This window comes from Paramisgurnus dabryanus, chromosome 11 (assembly GCF_030506205.2).
Source record: "Paramisgurnus dabryanus chromosome 11, PD_genome_1.1, whole genome shotgun sequence".
Taxonomy (NCBI): domain Eukaryota; kingdom Metazoa; phylum Chordata; class Actinopteri; order Cypriniformes; family Cobitidae; genus Paramisgurnus; species Paramisgurnus dabryanus.
Genome location: NC_133347.1, coordinates 10,652,370 through 10,672,937, shown reverse-complemented (window position 1 = coordinate 10,672,937; position 20,568 = coordinate 10,652,370). Strand labels below are relative to the sequence as shown.

The 20,568-nt window shown below is 38.6% G+C and overlaps 3 protein-coding genes across 5 annotated transcripts in view; 2 read left to right on the top strand and 1 right to left on the bottom strand.

The window, feature by feature from the left end:
* Positions 1-8,453, bottom strand: part of ssbp3b (single stranded DNA binding protein 3b) — a 13,332-nt gene extending 4,879 nt beyond the window's left edge. The window contains exons 1-17 of one of the 2 annotated variants that reach the window (XM_065246701.2): positions 8,299-8,453; positions 7,607-7,679; positions 7,427-7,488; positions 7,251-7,335; positions 4,489-4,578; positions 3,553-3,624; positions 3,274-3,333; positions 2,180-2,240; positions 2,000-2,052; positions 1,841-1,905; positions 1,707-1,755; positions 1,575-1,610; positions 1,220-1,271; positions 981-1,042; positions 759-831; positions 625-653; positions 373-471 (exon numbers count right to left, since the gene is read on the bottom strand). In XM_065246701.2, coding sequence (XP_065102773.1) covers positions 373-471; positions 625-653; positions 759-831; positions 981-1,042; positions 1,220-1,271; positions 1,575-1,610; positions 1,707-1,755; positions 1,841-1,905; positions 2,000-2,052; positions 2,180-2,240; positions 3,274-3,333; positions 3,553-3,624; positions 4,489-4,578; positions 7,251-7,335; positions 7,427-7,488; positions 7,607-7,679; positions 8,299-8,354 — 1,077 coding nt within the window. In that variant the 5' untranslated portion in view covers positions 8,355-8,453. The remainder of the gene's footprint in view (positions 1-372; positions 472-624; positions 654-758; positions 832-980; positions 1,043-1,219; positions 1,272-1,574; positions 1,611-1,706; positions 1,756-1,840; positions 1,906-1,999; positions 2,053-2,179; positions 2,241-3,273; positions 3,334-3,552; positions 3,625-4,488; positions 4,579-7,250; positions 7,336-7,426; positions 7,489-7,606; positions 7,680-8,298) is intronic. The other variant, XM_065246702.2, reaches the window with a different exon arrangement.
* The window catches only part of tnni3k (TNNI3 interacting kinase), a 97,300-nt gene that overhangs the window by 50,771 nt on the left and 25,961 nt on the right, over positions 1-20,568 (top strand). The window lies entirely within an intron of this gene.
* On the top strand, positions 9,258-20,274 carry acot11b (acyl-CoA thioesterase 11b). 2 transcript variants are annotated; one of them, XM_065246696.1, is made up of 16 exons: positions 9,258-9,416; positions 10,616-10,814; positions 11,507-11,576; positions 11,675-11,735; positions 11,811-11,912; positions 13,360-13,495; positions 13,804-13,960; positions 14,316-14,435; positions 15,247-15,385; positions 15,508-15,563; positions 15,709-15,775; positions 15,850-15,933; positions 16,040-16,173; positions 16,559-16,690; positions 18,872-18,998; positions 19,238-20,274. In XM_065246696.1, exons 2-16 carry the CDS (start codon positions 10,625-10,627, stop codon positions 19,394-19,396), a joined length of 1,734 nt encoding a protein of 577 aa, XP_065102768.1. In that variant the 5' UTR covers positions 9,258-9,416; positions 10,616-10,624; the 3' UTR covers positions 19,397-20,274. The 2 variants fall into 2 exon arrangements, with proteins under 2 accessions (XP_065102768.1, XP_065102770.1); XM_065246698.1 differs by lacking the exons at positions 16,559-16,690; positions 18,872-18,998; positions 19,238-20,274 and adding an exon at positions 16,720-17,848.

Below are 20,568 nucleotides of genomic sequence, written 5' to 3'. Positions count from 1 at the left end.
TAATTAGATTCAATTGATTATGCTAAGCTATGCTAAAAGTGCTAGCGCCACACCTGGAGATCAGCTGAATGGATTCCAAAACTGTAAGATTAAAATGTTTAACCCTAGGGGAGCTGGGAAATTTGCATATTTTGAAAAAGTGTAATGTCCCTTTAACTTCCTACTATGGAAGTCAATGGTGCTTCTGTTTTTAGCTTCATTACAAATCTCTTCCTTTATGTTCAGCAGAACAAAGACATTTATACAGGTTTGTAACAACATGAGGGTGAGTAAATGATGACAGAATATTCGTTTTTGGGTGAATGATCTTTTCAAACTACTTAAATAATTTTAAAAACAGAACTATAAACTAAAGATTAAAATGACACTTACGTTCTCATTCTGGAAGGAGTGAAGATAGCTGCCTCCTACATCTTCATCTCTCGGGGTCCCAGATGGATTGCTCATGCCACTCATGTTGTTAGGAGAATTCTGTGGATAAGATATGCTCGTATAAGAAACTAGTATCGAAGACATGAAATAAACAGTAAAGCGTCTTTTTCACTATGACTCATAAAGCAAATATAATAAGTCAAGTAAATAGCTTCAACCTCACAAAATGCAAAACTTAAACATTAGAATCACCTTTGGGAGTCCATCCAAGTCTCCTGAACCTAAAAATAATTAAAAAAAAAATCATCAGGTTGATTATCATCAAATTGACTCTAATTGTTTTCAAAACCATCTTAAATATAATGCTGTTTATAAAACTGCTTAACCTCCATTCATATGCATTGGGTCCATTCCCGCCATAGCCCCTAGGGGGCCCTCAGAGCCTGGGCCTATGGGAAACTGGGAAAGCCAGAGGAATATGAAAAAGACACGTTCTGTCATCATACAATAATGATTACACTGCTGATGAAAGGATAACATGAACAAAGACACTTCAGGTGCAATTAATGAACAAAGTGTCTCTAGATACGAGTCAGTGTGTCTCTTACGCTGTTGCGACCTCCAGTCGAGTTGATCATGGTGTACAGATTTTCACTGGAATTGTTGGAGTCTGAAGGTGAGACAGATTGGATTATTAGGCTGGAGATATCAAATGAGAAGCTGATATGACATCTGTATTTTGCCTGACAAATCATGCGATAAACTAAAATCATTCCAGTAAAGGGGAATGAAAGATCTTCAGCTAAATTATAGCACGTCTACTGAACTAGCTGTGTGGCAAACACACCTGCCGGACTTGGGACAATGCCAGGTGTTCCTGGTGGCCCTCCTTGTGGACCCTGTGGGAAAAAATGCATTAACACAAGCACACACAATGTTGCTCTCTAAGGAAGGGTGTGTGGTCCTTTCTGCAGTGATTTGCACAGAACTGGATAAAAATGCTGAAAATATGAGTGAGACGATGCATGGGGGAACGTGGTTTAGTGTTATTTAATTATTTAGTCACTTCCAGATGCATTACTCGGTTACGTTTTCTTCCTGACATTGAACAGTGCTTGATGGTGCACATATCAAACTGGTTGGACTAGTCAGTAACGCTTACAACTACGTGACATCAAGCAGGCTTTCGGCAACAAGCTTACCCCATATGCACCAGGAGATGGTGAAGAATATGGCATCTATAACAAAACAGGACAAACAGACTTTTAATCCATGAGGTATATTAATCTGAAGTATTTATAGCATCAAAGTAAAAATACATAAGTTTCACTTACGTTGTTGGCATTTGGATTTGGCCATGGTGGCCTGCCGTTTCCAGGTCCCCTATAGGACAAAAGTGTGTTTTAGTTCATATAGATCATTAATGTCGTATAGAAAGTCTCAAAAATCTTAATATGTTGCATCTTACATGTTTACTCCAGGCATGCCAGGGCCCATAGAATTGTGTGGTGGTCTCATTCCTCCACCGAAATTCTATAAAGATATTAGAAGGAGAAATATTGAGTTGTAAATGCTAATGCAAAGCATTGTAGTATGAACCACATTGTAAGGTGGCCTTAGATATTACCTGGGGACCCATGGGACCCATTCCTCTAGGAACATTCATCCTCTGCATCGGCCCTTTAAATGAGATAATAGATGGCAAATTAATTTGCACTGCTGAACCTGCTGCTTTTAAATAAGTCAAGAAGCTTTATTGTTTAAATAAATGTAAAAAGTCAGAACATCATGCATGATTAAGACTCACCCTGTAGTCTAGGATCCATGTTTGGGAGCATTGGCTGTGCAGCTGGAACGCCACCTGGGGGCTGGAAAAGGATCAAGATGTTTAGGGAGTCATGCAAGTTCCAAATCTCAAGCACCGACTTAAAGAAACAGTTCATCCAAAAACAAAACTTCTGTTTTTCACTTATATTTTGATATGTTCCTCAATATATTTACAGACTTTACATATGGGGCGGTTTCCCAGACAGGGTTTAGATTAATCCAGGACTAGGATATTTAAGTAGTTTTTACAAACATACCGTACAATAAATCTTTACTGATGTGCTTTTTGAGACAAAACAATGGCACTGATGTATGTTAAAGGGGACATATCATGAAAATCTGACTTTTTCAATGTTTAAGTACTATAATTGGGTCCCCAGTACTTCTGTCAACCTAGAAAATGTGACAAAAACAACCCAGTAACTTAGTTTTGGTAAACCATTTCCCGCAAGCATGTGAAAAAAATAGGCAATTGAAATTTGGCTCCCCTTGTGATGTCAGAAGGGGATAATACCACCCCTTAATCTGCACAATCCAACCACAGCACTCTCATTTAGTGCAGAGATCAGCTCATTTGCATTTTAAAGGACACAACCAAAAACGGCACTCTTTTAGTCACACCTATAATACCCACAAATCTATATGATATTTTGAGCTAAAACTTCACATAAGTACTCTGGGGATAGTACCAAAGATTTATTTTTGTGAAATGTCCCCTTTAAGATATGTCAGTACAAGATGTTTTTAAATTATACCAGCCCAAACATGCAGTTTAATATGGGACTAAGATAAGCCCTGTCCAAGAAACTGCCCCATAATGTCCTACGAATCACTTTTATGGCACTTGTTATTTTGTGATATGGCGAGTTATTGTCACAGTTTGGAGTTTGACAGCCCTAGTCCCCTTTCATTGTTTAGAAAAGAGTGAGCAGGTTTTTTTCAAAACATTCCCCTTGGGCTTTCACAAATACAGACAGCCTTACTGCCTTGGGGTGTAGTAAACATAGAAAGAATTTGGTGAACTATTTCTTTATAGTACCTAAAAATCTGCTCATAACCGATTTCAAAACTCACCTGGTTGCCCATTCTGATTGGAGGTCTTGGTCCGCCACCAAAGCGAGGTGACATAAAAGGCTGCAACACAAATCAATTAGTTACAAATCCGTTAAACTCGCATTATATCTGAAACTACAGAACAGGCAGCAAAAAACAAAGATTCAGAGGGACCGTTGCCCTGTGAGCACACGGGCCAACCACAGCTCTGCAGAGCAGGCTAACAGGAAGACAGAGAGAAACAACACGGGGAGAAAATCAGTCAAATGAAACAGTCCGTGAACAGACAGGAGCCGCTACCTGGCCGTGGGGTCCCATCATGCTGTTAGGGGGAGGAGGAGCGTGAGGGGAGGCCTGGGAGCCGGGAGGGCCCTAAGAAAGTGAAAAGACCATACGAGAGAGGAAAGCAAGAGCAACAGACCAAGCGAGAGAGGTAGCGAGTGAGAAACCGAGATGGAGAGAAATAAAGTAGAGAGAGGGAGAAAGAGAGAGCGTCATTAGGCTATTTAAAGAGCTGGAAAGAAAACAACAGCACAATATACTGAGAATCATAAGTGACTGGTGGCTGAACAGCTATACCCACACTGAAAGAGCAAAGCATTATGGTTAAGAACATTAAACAGACAAATCGATGACTGAATAAGGGAGATCAAAACCAGTTAACTCTTAGTGAAAAATCCAACAGGAGCATCAGTATTTATAGAGGGAAAGCTGACACTTGACACTGCTGTTAACAAAGACAACAGCAAGTAGAAAGCTATCAAATTCAAAAGCGAACTGCCAGTCCAAAGTTTGGACACACTTGACTAAAATTTAGGCTTCTCATGATCTTGATAAGATTTTCTCATGATAAGATGACATTAAATAAATTTAATGGATTTCAATTTTTTTTATAAATAAGTGCAATTGAGCTGTGCATATAACAAGTTGAAGTGGATAGTCTACAAAAAAATAGAGTCCATACATGGTAACTTCAATAATATACAAAAAGGCATCTCAGCATACACCTCATGAAGGTCTGAGACAATGACCAGTGTGTGCGGGAGTCGAATTTTACTTCAATTATTACATAATTCCCAACATTGCCACTTCATTACAAAATTTATTACAAGTAGTGTCCAGATGTTTGACTGGTAGTGTATACACATAGACAAATGCATATATGTAAATATGTTTTGTTCAGCACAGTTTAAAAAACTATTAGGTGTGGACAGAAGATTTGGGACATGATCTAACCTGAAAGAATGCAGGGGGCATGGGTCCACCTGGCATGCCATCTCCCGGTGGCATATTCCCAAGAACAGGACTGGGGGCTGCTGCAGCACTCTGCAGACAAAAACAGATCAAAACGTGTTATAAAAAGGCCAGTGCTTCCTATGCAGAATAAAACTTAAGTAGAAGCTTAATGCATTCAAGCACTCATAAATCTGCACACTAATAACGGCAAACAAAAAAGCTAACGGCACTGCCACGACTAATGTGTAAAATTAAATTGTAAAGTGTAAAATTTACTTTTAAAGGATTAGTCAATTTTCTTAAAAAAAAAAAAAATACAGATTATCTACTCACCACCATGTCATCCAAAATTTTTATGTCTTTCTTTGTTCAGTCGAGAAAAAATTATGTTTTTTGAGGAAAACATTCCAGGATTTTTCTCATTTTAATGGACTTTAAAGGACCCCAACACATAACAGTTTAGAATTGCAGTGTCAACAGAGTTTCAAAGGACTCTAAACGATCCCAAACGAGGCATAAGGGTCTTATCTAGCGTAACGATTGTCATTTTTGACAAGAAAAAAAAAAATATGCACTTTTAACAACTTCTCGTCTATATGGGGTCCTGTGGCGCGCCAGACAACCTCACGTAACGGAGTAATCCCGTGGAAAGGTCACATGTTACATATATGAAACGCACATTTGCGGACCATTTTAAAACATAAACTGACAAAAAGACATAAATTAGTATCATTCGACATACAACAACGTCGGAACGGTCCTCTTTCTCCACACTTGTAAACACTGGGGCGTAGTTTCGCATATGTCATCCGTCACCTTTCGGCGTGATGACAAACTACTTGAGGTTGCGCTGGCGCGTCACAGGATCGGAGATAGACGAGAAGTTGTGGTTTAAAAGTGCATATTTTTAATTGTCAAAAATGACAATCTTTTCGCTAGACCCTTATGCCTCGTTTGGGATCGTTTTGAGTTCTTCATTAAAACTGTTACGTGTTTGGGTCCATTTAAGTCCATTAAAATGAGAAAAATCCTGGAATGTTTTCCTCAAAAAACATAATTTCTTCTCAACTGAACAAAGAAAGACATCAATATTTTGTATGACATGGTGGTGAGTAAATTATCTAGATTTTTTTTAAGAAAATGGACTAATCCTTTAAGGTCTACAAAACTATGAAGACGCTAGATTTCCGGGCACAGCAGGGATTTGATCATGCATGTGATGCTGGGAACACAATGTTGTCTGCTGTTTGTCACACTACTGCCTGAGTTACCCCAGCAGGACTTTTCAGAAAGTGCTGTGAAATACCACAGCCTGGAGGTAAGAAAGAAAAACAGTTGACCCTCATGCAGTGACACAGATCAGAATCGGTCAACGGAAAGGTCCGTCCAAGACTTAACTGGACCCTGACTGCAAAATACATATTTTGTTTAGTCGGGAAACGCCTTAGGTTTCTATCACGATCATATCCCAAAACACTCTGTAACAAAGAAAAACACAACTTAAGAGAATGCTTCGAATTCCCACATCTCACACAACCAAGTGTTCATTGAAGAAAGCTTCCCTCCTCCCTTTCAATCTGCCTACCGACAGGCTCCATGACAGCCATCAATCATTCTCCATCTCCACCGCAGCTTGAGGGGGTGGGGGGGGGAGTGTTTCCCCTGACACAGCATGAAGACAACATGGCCACTGTTTAAAGAGGGTGCAGCCTCCTCCCCCACCCTCTGGAGAATAGAGAGCACAGACCTGACGCCTCGGCCCCGACCACAGCTGGGCACAAAGGCAGGAGATCGCGCCGAGCTCACGAGGACATCAAAATACAATGCTTTATAATGCTACTAGAGTCCTGTAGATCCAACCGTGCCAAACACGCAATGCACGAGTTAAATGGATAGTTTCCGAATGACGGATAATATTTCCCATCGGTGTACGGCAGCATCCCTTCAGATTAGAGTGTCTAGACTCTGGAGGGAGGGTTTGATTTTAGACTCGCTAAATATGACCTCTGACCCGTGGCCCCTTACCAAAGCTTGTGGCTAGACAACAGCAGCCATATATTTTTTTGGAAAAGTCTAACGCTGGAGGTTTCGAGTTAAGCTTTGTACCATTCCTCCGTGAGCTCTGTGGCGCACATACAGGACTTTCAGTTATGGATGGCACAATATAAGTTTGACATACCAACTGATCTTTATCCTTGATATGCAACCATTACATTTGATAGTAAGTTTGCACTATTCTATAAGGCATCAACACATCCATTTAAAAAAATAGTGCAATGCAAAGCATTTTTTTTAAATATCTATCAATAATAAGAGCTTTTTTGGCTTCACCTACACAAATGTGATTTATGCTGAGAGACGACTTTACTTTCAATCCAACAACAAACATGACATTGTAACTGCGGATATGCCTAAAAATGTATAAAAATTCTACATGATTTTACTGCCAATATTTGAACTAGAATGGAAATAAGAGCTAAAGCGATAACCTAAACATTTAAACATGTCATTGTCAAATATAAAGCACATACTATCTTTATCTAGAAAAATGCTTGTGACATCATTGCTATTGTAGGTATGATTACTACATCCGTCCGTGTGTGAGTCTCTCTCTCTCTCTCTCTCTCTCTCTCTCTCTCTCTCTCTCTCACACACACACACACATTTCCTTATTATACAACACAAACTGAGACTCTTCGCAAAAGAAATACATTTCTGCTTTTAAACCTGCATACGTTTAGGAAACGTTTTCATATACTCACATAGTCATGGAAGGCCTTGGCCTCGCTTGAATGTTCACACGTGTCTCTCCTCTCAGGAGCTGCACAGTAAAGGTCCCAAAAGACACTAGAAGAAATAAGGAAGTGGCCAAATAAGCCTGCATGTCTACTGATCACCTAAAATGTTTAAAGAGACATCATACACTCAAAACACTCACCACCACCAGGAATGTAGGAACCCAGGAGGGTCTCCTAATGTGATGTTTTTTTCCCATCGGATCTAAAACACACAAAAATTATTACATCTAAAAGTTCTGTCTCAAGTCTGATGGACTGGTTTACCATTTAAGAGTTTATATTTGCAGATGCATTAAAATTTCCAAGATTGTGGTTCTTACTTCTGACAGAAATGTCTGCGCAGACTTCTGAGCTCCAATGTGTAACAAATATTCATAAACATACAAAGCTAACCTGCAACACAGACAGACAGGAATGTTTAGTCAAGACCACAAGAGACAAATTGGTGAGAACAAAAATCAATATTATTTCTCACTATTCTTGGCCTTATAATGGTGCCAAGAGTAAAAATGAAAGTGATTCTCAAAGAAAATGAATTACATTAACAAATAAGCAAACCTTGTAAATTTGTATTTATATTAATTTATAAACGTAATCTATTTTTATAAAGACTAGAGATAAGAGCTAAACCTCAAGAACACGTAAAAGGCACATAACTAAACAAAAGACGGGACCCACTCCCCTCCAACACAGGCGTCTGAGGCGAAATGAAAGGCTACAATGTAGCGCCCGTCCCGCATACAGAAACAATTCCCAATTGTTACGTTTAATTTAAACCGTAATAAAATATGATTTTAAAACACGTTTTTTATCCGGGACAACGTCACCATGACTAGATGCGAAAGCTCAGTGCCAAAGGGGTACCCCAGAATGGCGCACGGTCGGTCACTTTCAATTCAAGCCTATAGCAGCAGCATAAGCTCCATATGCAGCCGTGCCTATACTGCCCTAACAATAGGCTACATCCAACACAATAACACGCGCACGACGAGCGAGATTTAAGACATCTTACTTTTCCCGAGCCTGACCATCCGACGGCACGACGGAGCTTTTGCCTTTAGGAAACATGTTTTTCGTGCACGGGAGAGTCGCCCGCGTTCCCTTTTCCTCTATTTTCGACAATTCATCTGTCACGGATCCAGGTTCGACTGCACAAACTAAACACACTGATGCCTTCTCAACCAACCTTGACCACTGGAAGGGGGGGATAGTACGCTTGATTGACAGGGACGGCGGCCAATGGCAGGGCGTCGTTTCTCATGCGTGATTCCCGTTGTGACGTCTTCTCGGTGAGCGAATGGTTCCTTCCTTCAATTTCCTGTGATTCTTTTAAAGATGGGTTGCATTCGGCATTAGGTGTTAATTTGCATGTAATTCGTTTCTTAAATAGCTTGTTTTTGATTAAATTGTTATTTGTTTTAATAGTTTAATAGCTGTGAGCATGTAGGCAGAATTAAGCTGAATCATTTAAGTTAAGGGACTTGACCAAAATTGAATTAGATTATTAGATTGAAATAGATTATTTCTTTAAATAGTTACCTTATTTAACTCAATAGAAGTTTACCTTACATAAGAGAGTGTAATTGTATTTACACTTTTTAAAAATTGCTTGAGAAACAAATTAGTACTTACTTTTTAGACGTTATACGCTATAGCTCATGTAGAATAAAGACCCTATGTAAAATAAAAAATGGTTGTTTAAAGAATTTGTACATTATTAAAGCATTTAAAAGAAATATAAGAATTTCAATTAACTTGAATAATTATGTGGATATTTTTATCTCATCATGATATTCAGAAATTGCGATATGAATATGAATGAGCCCATCTTTATCCACAAAATGTTTAAAACTTTACCAAATTTGTGACTATGAGGTCGATAGGAAATACTGAAATGGTTCGAAACTACGTTTTAGTTAATCATAAATAATCAGTCTACCTTAAAAAGTTTGTGGGCGTCTCTGTAACTTCATATGTCTTATAAAGGAGTCGAGCGCAGGAGTGGCGTGTGTGGACACTTTGCATGACTGCCAAACAGAATGTCTAATTTTATTTATATATCAAATATTCAGACCTAACGCAAACCTAATTTTCATTCGTGCAAATGAGAGCAGATTAACAAAAATACACGTAAGTTTGATGATCATCTTCTTTTTCTCATGTTTATTTAAAAGTTTAGACAGAATAATAAATGACCCAAGGAAGAATTTGGGGAGAACGTGTTTTACAACGAACTTTTATATGCATTTTCATACAAGTCTTTGATCATTTACTTTACTCTTAGTCTAAATTTAGATTATGACTTCACAGTTAGTTACTTAAATTAGTTTACAGTCAAAGTCAAAAGTTAACAGTCTATTTATAGTGATTTACTAAACCTCGCACCGCTTCTGTTCATAACAATTATGAAATCTTTATTAGTGTGCAGAATGATTTCGGTAAACAACAGGTTACAGGATTTTGCTGGAGGTCATGACACTTCAACAAAAACATGTGACGTGCTTATTGTATAAGAGCTGAACTGCTGAATAACGGGGCGCTGATTAATGGTTGTGGTTAATATTTCTTAAATGTTTATGCTTTCAGTTAATAATGATATCTGAAAACTATTGTGAAACAGTAGATATATTGTAATTACAGATGCCTCTTATTCACAGTGAACAAACTATTTTTAGAGTTGGTACATTTTTTAAATATAAAGGCCAAGACTAAATCTGTTAATGCAAAGAACTATTTGTTCAAGAATAATATTTTTTACTTGATTTTTACTTTTTGTTTAAGTTACTCTTCATGTTTTAATTCATTGTTTACATTTAATTCATATGCTATAGCAAAATCTGTTCTCATGAAATTTGCCATCACCGTTATTCCAAAAGGATTTTTTTATTATAAATCTGTAGCAAATGTAATTCTTTTTTACTTTGAACTGAAATAATATGACCTTTAAATTCCCCTTTGGATAGACAGCAAATAAACAAACTGCACAAGGCACAAATTGCCAATATATATGTGAAATAGATTTGACCTAAAGGTTACACTTTTACTGCCTTATCCTTGATTACATGGATCTTTTGGCCTAGAAAATGCTGGACTCTAAAAAATGCTGGGATATTTTTTTTAGTCCAGCGTTGGGTCTAAATGGGACCCTAACCTACCTGTAATTTAACCTATGCTTGGCTGTTTTAACCCATTGTTAGGTCAAATATATAAAAAAATTCCCATGGTTTGTCCCATTTTTACATAATGTAACGCTGGGTTGCAAATAACCAAGCAATTTATATAAATAGACTAATGATAAGATGTCCATATTTTAATAAATATTGTTTTAGAGCCCTATTATGGCCAATGAAACCAGGGACCCTGTGCTGCTGGAAGAGCCTACGTTCATTCTTGAGAATGGAGAGGTGTACAGGAACCCAACAGAGGTGAAGATGAGTCAAATAGTTCTTCCCTGCCATGCCAACCACTGTGGACAGCTCAGCGCTGGACAACTTCTCAAATGGATGGACTCCACAGCCTGCCTCTCTGGTCTGTCAGGAGTACATTTCTTAGAAATACATTGAGTTGCCATCGCTCCTGAAATGACTTGATGGTTTTGTATTGATTTTGCTTCATGTTCAGATAAGTTTATCAAATTACCCACACACAAAAATAACTTACCTGAATAGTCTATTTGACTCTGAATCTTTTCCGTCACCTCCAACATTCATGTAACACGTCTGCTTGTACTACTAGTCATGAGACATCACAGATGGAGACGTCTGTACAGTGTGGACTACCATTGTGTGTAAACAGAGTAACAAGCTTGTTAAAATCCTTGTTAAAAAGCCCAGCTTGTACCATCAAGTTGGTCCAAGCATGTTATTACTGTTTGACCATCATAGCCATGTTACTCAACCAGTACAGTCTATCTGATGAAGGTTGTTGACAAAGCTTGTGTTCAAACCTTTTGTGGCACATTGTAAAGCACAGATGGTGGTTGGCAACTCACCCTTATGAAAATTAACCATGGTTTTACTACAGTTGAAATCCAAAAACCATGATTACTGTAGTAAAACCATGGTAACCATAGCTAAACCATGGTTTGCTGATAGTAATCAATACACCAAAAAACATGGTTACTACACTTTTACCACAATAAAACCATTGTTAATTTTTGCAAGGGTAAAATTGATCCTTTAAACACTCTTTTTTTACATTGTTCGATCTCATTTTCACAGCTGAGCGTCATGCTGGTTGTTCCTGTATCACAGCGTCGGTGGACGACATACATTTTGAGACCACCATAGGGTAAAAAAAGTTTTACACAGTGGAAGCAGTTACTATAAATAAAAAGACAGACTGTATTTGCTTGTTTATAATCAAAAAGTTTTGCTCTGTTTCTTCAGGGTTGGACAGGTTGTAAATATTAAAGCCAAAGTCAACAGAGCGTTTACATCCAGTATGGAGGTTTGTGGGAATATGCATTATTTAAGCTAATACAATGATTGGAGACAATTTCATTATGTGAGATCTTTAATTCAGGTTGGGATTTTAGTGAGCTGTGAAGACCTCTTCAGCGACAGACGGTGGAAGATCTGCAACGCTTTTGCTACTTTTGTCGCCCGCCGTACTGAAACAGGAAAGGTACAGTAAAAAGTCAATTTAAATCAGATCAGTAAAACATTCTTATGCAGTCTAAAAATTGATGGGTTGTTTCACACCATACAGTAGTTGGGTAAACTATGGATAAACCCAACCGTGGGGTTTAAATTAACCATAGGCATGGTTGAGTTTAAAACCCCTTTCACAAAGAACATTGATTCTGGAAAATTGGGGGATTGGTCCCATAATGACGACCTAGGTACATTGCCGTAACATTTCCAGAACTTGTCCTGTGTGAACGAAAGGCAGGAACAATGCCACAAGGGGTTTGTTGTAATGAGAGCATGTATGTTATCATTCAGCTATTTGACATGGGGTGTTTTAAAGACCCCCTATTATGTTGCCAAAAAGAACATTATTTTGTGTATTTGGTGTTATGCCATGTGTTCACGTGATTTATGGTTTTTCCCACATACCGTACATTATTGTTGCTCCTCTATGCCCTGGATGGTTCCCCCCTCTCTCTTTCTCTCTTTTCTGTAGTTACATTCTGTACTAAGACAGAAGAAAAATTTAAAGTTGCGATTTTCTAGGCAGATATTGCGATGTTGTGATAAACGATGACTTTGCTGCAGTACCAGGGCACTGCATACTATTATTGTGCCTGTTGCAGCCATGGTACAGCAGTAAATTCCTTGATTATTACACCAGAATGAAAGGATAGTTCCTAGCAATATCGGACTAAAAAAATTGCAACTTTTAATTGTCTGTCTGTCTGTCTTAGTACACGATGTAACTACAGAAGAGTCACGTTTTAAATAGGAAAAATATAAAAAATCTCTTCAGCCTATATCCGGGTCTGGCTGTACCACTTTTAGCATAGCTTAGCATAATCCATTGAATCTGATTAGACCATTAGCATCACGCTCAAAAATAGGGTGACCATACAAGCCATTCTTCCCGGACGCGTCCTGTCCAGGATTTCGGGTGCGTCTTCTGGAAGTCATATTTGTCGCATACATCATAGAGGATTATTATTATAATTACAGAAAAGCAACCGTTACATTTTAAGGTAAGAATGAAACTACGACTGTATATCTTATGTTTTTAACTGAATGACGTATGCGGTCAACAAATACGGCTTCCGGAAGACGCACCGAAATCCTGGACAGGACGCGTCCGGGAAGAATGGCACGTATGGTCACCCTATTTTTGAGCGTGATGCTAATGGTCTAATCAGATTCAATGGATTATGCTAAGCTATGCTAAAAGTGGTACGTCAGACCCGGAGATAGGCTGAATGGATTCCAAAGCTGTAAAAATTAAGTGTTCAACTCTAAGGGAGCTGAAAAATGAGCCTATTTTCAAAAGAAAAGTGGAGTGTCTCTTTAAAGATATATTTTGTTTCATTGATCCTTGATTAATCCTGAATTAGTTCCACATCTTATTTGAACTTTGATTAACCAGAGTGATTTTTGAGTTTGCGCAGGTCCAGCTGAAGCAGGTCGTTCCAAGAACGCAGTCAGAGCAGATGGAGTACAGCCTCGCAGCCGAGCGCAGGAGGATGAGACTAATCCATGCAGAGATAATTACTGATCTTCTCAGCAGCTGCTCCGCGCAGACAGGTTTGCTTGCTCACTTTAACCAGGTGTGTTTGTTATTTTCTAAGACTTGAAGAGAGTCTTGCCTTGGAGAAATGAGTCATGAATCAAAAGTCGTGTTCTGATTAAAAGTGTCGCTTGGTTTGTTTGGTATCTCGGAGAGAAGTGCACACAACACTCATTTAAACATATATATGTGCAGTAAACCTTCACCATTCACTAACTGTACAAAGGATCACGTGGTTTGAGTGAACAGATTAAAGTGAATAGAAGATGTTCTAGCTTCCTCTCTCATCTCTGATAAGTGGTGCTCAACTGTATCTGTTCCACAGTGAATGAGTGTCTGGATTTCCGTTGTGCCGTGCCTGCGGAGAAGACTTGTGTAGAAAGTGTCGAGCTGGTGCTCCCGCCTCATGCCAATCACCAGGTCAGCACCTTCGGTGGGCAAATCATGGCATGGATGGAGAACGTAGCCACCATTTCTGCCAGGTGAACAATTGTGTATCTATTATTGTACATTCGATGTGCAACAGGTAGTCCAACCCTAAAATTACACTATTAGCTTAAACAAATGAGGCAATGTTTTGGCGTCAACACAGAGCCACAGTGTTTTCCCTTTACTTGGAAATCAAAGTACAAATGGCTTACTTATAAAGGACAGTCTGTGCATATTGAGCTGGGTGGGGAGAACATGGAGTAACATTAAAAAAATGACACATTTCAGGTTTAATTAAGTGTCTATTCTGTATTCTATTTGGAAAAGAGGATTCGTTTGAGCTATGAGGAAATCATTCCTGTTGTGTTACTCAGACTTATAAAACTCTTACATTGTTTAATCTTCTAGTCGCTTGTGCAATGCTCATCCAACTCTCCGGACCATAGACATGTTTCACTTTCGTGGCCCCTCCCACATTGGAGACAGGCTTGTACTGAAGGCCATCGTAAACAATGCATTCAAGGAAAGGTAAATTCTTGTCGAGTAGGCTAAGATCTGTGGGCCACTAATATGTGTGCAACATAAGTTATATCTTAAAGGGACATTCCACTTTTTTTTTAAATATGCTCATTTTCCAACTCCCCTAGAGTTAAACATTTGATTCTTACCGTTTTGGAATCCATTCAGCTGATCTCCGGGTCTGGCGCTAGCACTTTTAGCATAGCTTAGCACAATCCATTGAATCTGATTAGACCATTAGCATCACGCTAAAAAAATAACCAAAGGGTTTCGATATTTTTCCTATTTAAAACTTGACTCTTCTGAAGTTGCACCCGAAAAAGTCCCCTTGGTTACTTTCAATGGCAGGGGACTATTTTGGGCAGTGCGTAATATCACTACGCCTGCTGCAGCCATGTTACTTCAGCAAAGTCCTTGATTATTACGCCAGAATGAGAGGCATATCTGCCTAGAAAATCCCAACTTTTAATTTTACGTCGGTCTTAGTACACGATGTTACTACAGAAGAGTCAAGTTTTAAATTTTAAGTTTTGGTTATTTTTTAGCGCAATGCTAATGGTCTAATCAGATTCAATGGTTTGTGCTAAGCTATGCTAAAAGTGCTTGCGCCAGACTCGGAGATCAGCTGAATGGATTCCAAAATGGTAAGAATCAAATGTTTAACTCTAGGGGAGCTGAAAGATGAGCATATTTTCAAAAAAAGTGGAATGTCCCTTTAAAATGAACGGTCTCAGTTGAATAATTTGTAATCATTTATTAACAAAGGAAGTCCATCATTTGTCCATTAAAAAGTTGCACGGCATTGCATGTGCTATTCCAGTATGGAGGTGGGAGTGTGCGCTGAGGCCTATCAGGGTGGAGAGCCGCTGCGACACATCAACACCGCCTTCATGACATTTGAGGTCTTGGACAATGACGGGAAGCCACGCTCGTTGCCAAGGATACGACCTGAACCTGTGGTAAGCGGCGCGTAACATTCTTGCAATCCCTTACATAGTGGAAGAGTTTGATTGTTTGTGGGAGATGAAACCACATGAAAAGTAGCTCTTGGACATGTGCACTGTTTTTATTTATTTTTTAGGATGGTAAGAGACGCTTCCAGGAAGCTATAGCTAGGAAGAAAATACGCCTTGACAGGTAGGAGCTGCTTGAGGTTATGTCAAAGAGAACGTTATATAACCTTTGGCTATGTGCCATATTCAATGCTTACTTGAACTATTCAAATTCCTGCATGGCCAACCAGTATGGGTTACAAGACGACAACTATGCTCTTCTCTCACAGGAAGTACATAATATCCTGTAAGCAAAGTGAAGTTCCTCTCTCAGTTCCCTGGGATCCAAGTAACCAGGTATGTTAGCTTGTTTCGAGAGCTATATCCTAAAATAAAATGCATTAATCACATACAGTACATCTTCATCACAGATGTACCTCAGTTACAACAATGTCTCGGCACTGAAGATGTTGGCTGCCCGGACCAACTGGGTCTTAACCTCAGAGAAAAACCAGGTCAGTGTACAAATCGTATTTTAAGTGGAATGGATGAATGAGGGTGTCCTTTTGAGGTTAAATGAGTGAGTAGCCTTTAAAAAAAGAGTTGAAACTTTATGCACAGGTGAGTTTATACACACTTGAGGAGAACCAGACGTTGTGCTTTAAGGTGGAGACTCATGTGGCCGTGGCAGCCGAGCAGGTGTTTCTCATGCTGTCTGATCTGAAGCGCAGAAAGGAATGGGACCACCACTACCAGTACGTATAATGCACCGTAATGCAATCTGCAAGCAAAACAACGTAATGTAAAGCAACATGAATAAATAATCCATTGAAAGAGAATGACTCACAACATCCTATTTGAATTCGATGCAATTACATGACCTTGATGCAATTATATGAGCCCTGATGCTTTTTGTTTTATGAATAATGTAATTCCTAAATTGCTTAAGGTAGTGACACCCCAAACTCGTGCTAATGATTGACATGTCAGGTCGCTCAAATGAACATAGCAATGTTTTGAAAGTATCACTGATTCATAGTAGATGTACTTTAACAAAACAATATGCACCCTTAAAATATAAACCCTGGTAAATCGACCTAATAATATTCTTTTCTTTCTTGAAAATGAAATATAATACAGAGAGTGTGAAGTGATAACTGAAGCACATGAAGATGATACCATCTACCGTGTTGTCACCCCATCTGTGACAAAAGGAGGCAAAGTCCAGGACTTCATTCTCCTGGCCTCCAGGAGGCGCCCTTGCGATTCTGGGTAACGTCTTACATTTTTGCATTTTGCAGACACGGTGGGTGCATCCCAATTCAGGGTCTGGATCCTTTGAAGGCAATGCTCGATATTTGAACAGCGAACTGAAATGAGACAGTCTAGGCCAATAATGGGCAACTTTGGTCCTAAAAGTTTCTAGTGCCTAGTTAGACCTTAATTGGCTGCTTCAGATGTGTTTAATTATGTTTGGAGCTCTCCGGCCCTCCAGGACCGAAGTTGCCCATCCCTGGTCTAGGACCTGTCCCAAATGGCACACTCTGGACTTGTGGACCTCCTCAGACTCCACACTATGATAACATCATGTAGTGCAGACCATAGGGACCCTTGATTTTGGGACAGACTCGAGCGTCACGCCGGAAATAGGAAGAGAAGTTGTCCATCAGTGTGAACTTCTCCCTTTCATCGTCTGATTGGTTTGATTGCTCTTTCGCAAAGACTTCTGGGTTGGTAAAGTGCGCGAAGCCTGCTGCAGTGCGGGCTTCGTCGAAGACCGCATCAAGGGTGCAAAGGGGAGCACACTTCGGAGCATAAAAATTACAGATGAGACCCCCTATGGACTCTTAGACTAAGCGAGCATGCGCAATTTAAAGCAGCACCAAAGAGTTTTTCTTACCTTAAAATAACGTTTCCAAAAAAGTTTCAGTCATTCATCCACTCGAAACAGGGTGAACGGCACTTTCACATTCGCTTTGCAGCCCTCTATCGGCCAAAACCACACTAAAGAAGTTTCCAATCGTCGGGTCGCGGTCCTGTAGTTCTAGTGAAAACTACAAAAACTTGCTTTACGGCAGACCTACAATCCAATCAGAGCCAGCTATGCTCCAGTATTTATGACAGTGGTAATGGACAATTACGCTTCTAACCTGTAGGGGGAGCAAAGAGCAAAAACTCTTTAGTGTTGCTTTAAGGACACAAGACCGACATGAAGTGCTCCATTTGGGACAGTGCCCTAGCCTACGGGGGGAGTTGCGTAACTTGCTGTTACCGCCCACTACGCTTGTCAGCGGGACACAACAGCTGAGACCTATCAGACTTTTAAAAATACAAATAGAGGCAGATATCTTTTTGTTTTATTTTAGAAAATATAACACAATGATGCAGATTAAACTATTTAACAGTATGTAAAATTCACCAACTTTAAAAGTAAACAAAAGCAATTCGCAGCATGCACAATATTGCAGCAATAATATTCATTCACATTACTAAAACATAATTTATAATAGTAAAACAGTCACAAGGACCTTTAATTTGCAAAATATACACTTTTCTTTAACTACAGTTTTGAATGTTTATTTCAAAATACCCAGACGCCACAAGCGCATTGAATCATTGGGATATCCAAGGTTAGGAAGGATACATCTATGAATCCTTGGTTTCAGGGGGAAAAAAGCTTTTGGAGGCTTGCATGTGAAGGAGCCTTCGAATTGGGACAGCCTTCGTTGTGGCCCGGTGACATCATTGGCATTCAAATACGGCCTTGGAATGCCGTAGCCCCTGAATTAAGATGCACCCTTTTATACACTGCAAAATATGATTTTCAAGAAAAAAATTCTTAGTATTTTTGTCTTGTTTTCAGAAAAAATATCTAAAAAATTTTATATTAAGATGCTTTTTCTTGATGAGCAAAACCACCCAAGAAAATACTCTAGTTTTTAGACCAAAAAATATCAACTTTAAGTGATTCTGTGCAAAAAAACAAGCAAAAAAATCTGCCAATGGGGTAAGCAAATTTTTCTTGAATTTAGTGTTTAAGAAAAATGTCCAAGAGTTTTATGCTTACCCCATTGGCAGATTTTTTTGCTTGTTTAATGCACAAAATCACTTAAATTTGATATTTTTGGTCTAAAAACTAGACTTATTTTCTTGGGTGGTTTTGCTCATCAAAAAAAAAGCATCTTAATATAAGAATTTTTAGATATTTTTACTGAAAACAAGACAAAAATACTAAGAATTATTTTCTTGAAAATAATTTTTTGCAGTGTAAACAGCGACATTTTATCAGTATGCATGTTGCCTGGGAATCAAACCCATGACCTTTGTGCTGCAAACACAATGCTGTACTAACTGAACTACAGTAACATCAATCTTCTTAGATGCAGTTTATGTCTTAGAAATCTCTTTTTTATCTTATTCTCGAAATGAGATATGTTATCAAATCTTTTTCAGAGACCCTTATTTGATTGCTCTACGTTCTGTAACCTTGCCTGCGTGTCCTCCCGCTGAAGACTACAACAGAGGTGAAGTTCTCTGTGCTGGCTTCAGTATCTGGGAAGTGGGAAACTCTTACACTAAGGTATGAATAAGCCTGCACGATTTTAATCCACATATATATTGAACGATTCAGTGAATTACGAGTCAATAATCAACACAGCTTTATATGCAACAGTCTAATAAAATGAAATGACGTACACCATTTGTAACGGTTCATTTCTGATGTTATGGAAAGCCTGTACAGCAGACTCTGTGTAGGTGTTAAAATACTAAAGGTTAAGTACATCTGGCAAAACATGCTTGTGTATGCATCTCTCTCAGATTTCTTACTACAACCAGGCCACTCCAGGCGTGCTGCCCTACATCTCCACTGACATCGCTGGGCTTTCCTCCAGCTTCTACTGCACTTTTTCTTCATGTAGCGCTTTCCTGGAGAAGAATAAAGGCAGAGTGGCTTTTCTGCCCACCCCTGTTCTGTAAGGGAACTGAGGGGTGAAGTGGACATGCTCGGCTCTTCTGAATATGATCCAGTTTCTAAAAGAATATTTAGGGTCAATATTTTGCTCATGTAGACTCTACAGTGTGGATCCCTTTAATACAGACTTTCCAGTTTGAGTGCAGAATACAAGTTTTATCAACTGCAGGTACATGAAACTTTGTGATAGTGTGAATTCAGAAAAAGGCCTTGTTTGTTATCACAAGAGTTTAATTTGTTAAAACACCAAAACAGTCAATGAAAATATACAGTATTGCATATTGTTTGTAAAATAGTCATGAAGAGTATTATTATTTAATAATAATATATTAATATTACGCTTATTTATGTGCAAGTTATGTGCAATAATGTAAAACTGTCTTAGTGCCAGAAAGTTAAGCTAGTATATTGAAGTTATTCTTGATTAAATTTTCACAACAAATCTAATAGACTATGAACAGATGATAAGATCAATTTGTGGTACTTCCTGTGACACAGACAAACATATTTGCATTGATTTTTAGTCCTGTTATTCATAGATTTTTTTATCTGTTTAGGTCAGGCTAAATCTATGTCACATTGCAGATTTAGAGGAAAATGCCATGGGTCTGGATAAAGATATAGCACAATGATATTTTTTTGGTTTTTGTTAATACAATTTTTACTTATTATCATTCACTTTATCATTATTACATAATGTAGATTTTTTTTAAGGACAGCAAATTGTCTTGGCTTTTAATGATCTTGTTATAATGTGATTTTTGAAGTTTGGCTTTGATCTGAAACACATATTTATTTGCTGTCACCAAGTGTTCAGCTAATCTTTCATTAGTGCTTATTTATTAAATGTAAAAACTGTGAAATAAATTTTTATCAAGTGTTATTCACGCTGGTGTTTTTGATATTTCTCCACCTTAAAGTTGTATTTGTTGTATTTTCGGGAAGGATTTTCGATTGCCTTTAACAGAGTTCCCACACCTTAGTTAACTACAAATTCAAGGACATTTCAAGGACTTTCCAGGTCTAATACCCTCAAATTCAAGGACTAAATGTGGGGACACATTTCAAGTGAGAGCAAGGTTACATTGTGTTACTTTTTAAGATACATTGTTACAGTTCCCTTTCGAGGGAACTCGTGCGGCGTCACTGCGATGACACTTTGGGGACGCCTCCAGGG

Excerpts from the sequence above, each read along its gene's own strand:
- acot11b (XM_065246696.1), top strand. The coding sequence starts at position 10,625 with ATGGCCAATGAAACCAGGGACCCTGTGCTGCTGGAAGAGCCTACGTTC. Across the intron at positions 10,815-11,506 it reads CTCCACAGCCTGCCTCTCTG|CTGAGCGTCATGCTGGTTGT; the intron begins GTCTGTCAGGAG and ends TCATTTTCACAG. Across the intron at positions 11,736-11,810 it reads CGTTTACATCCAGTATGGAG|GTTGGGATTTTAGTGAGCTG; the intron begins GTTTGTGGGAAT and ends TCTTTAATTCAG.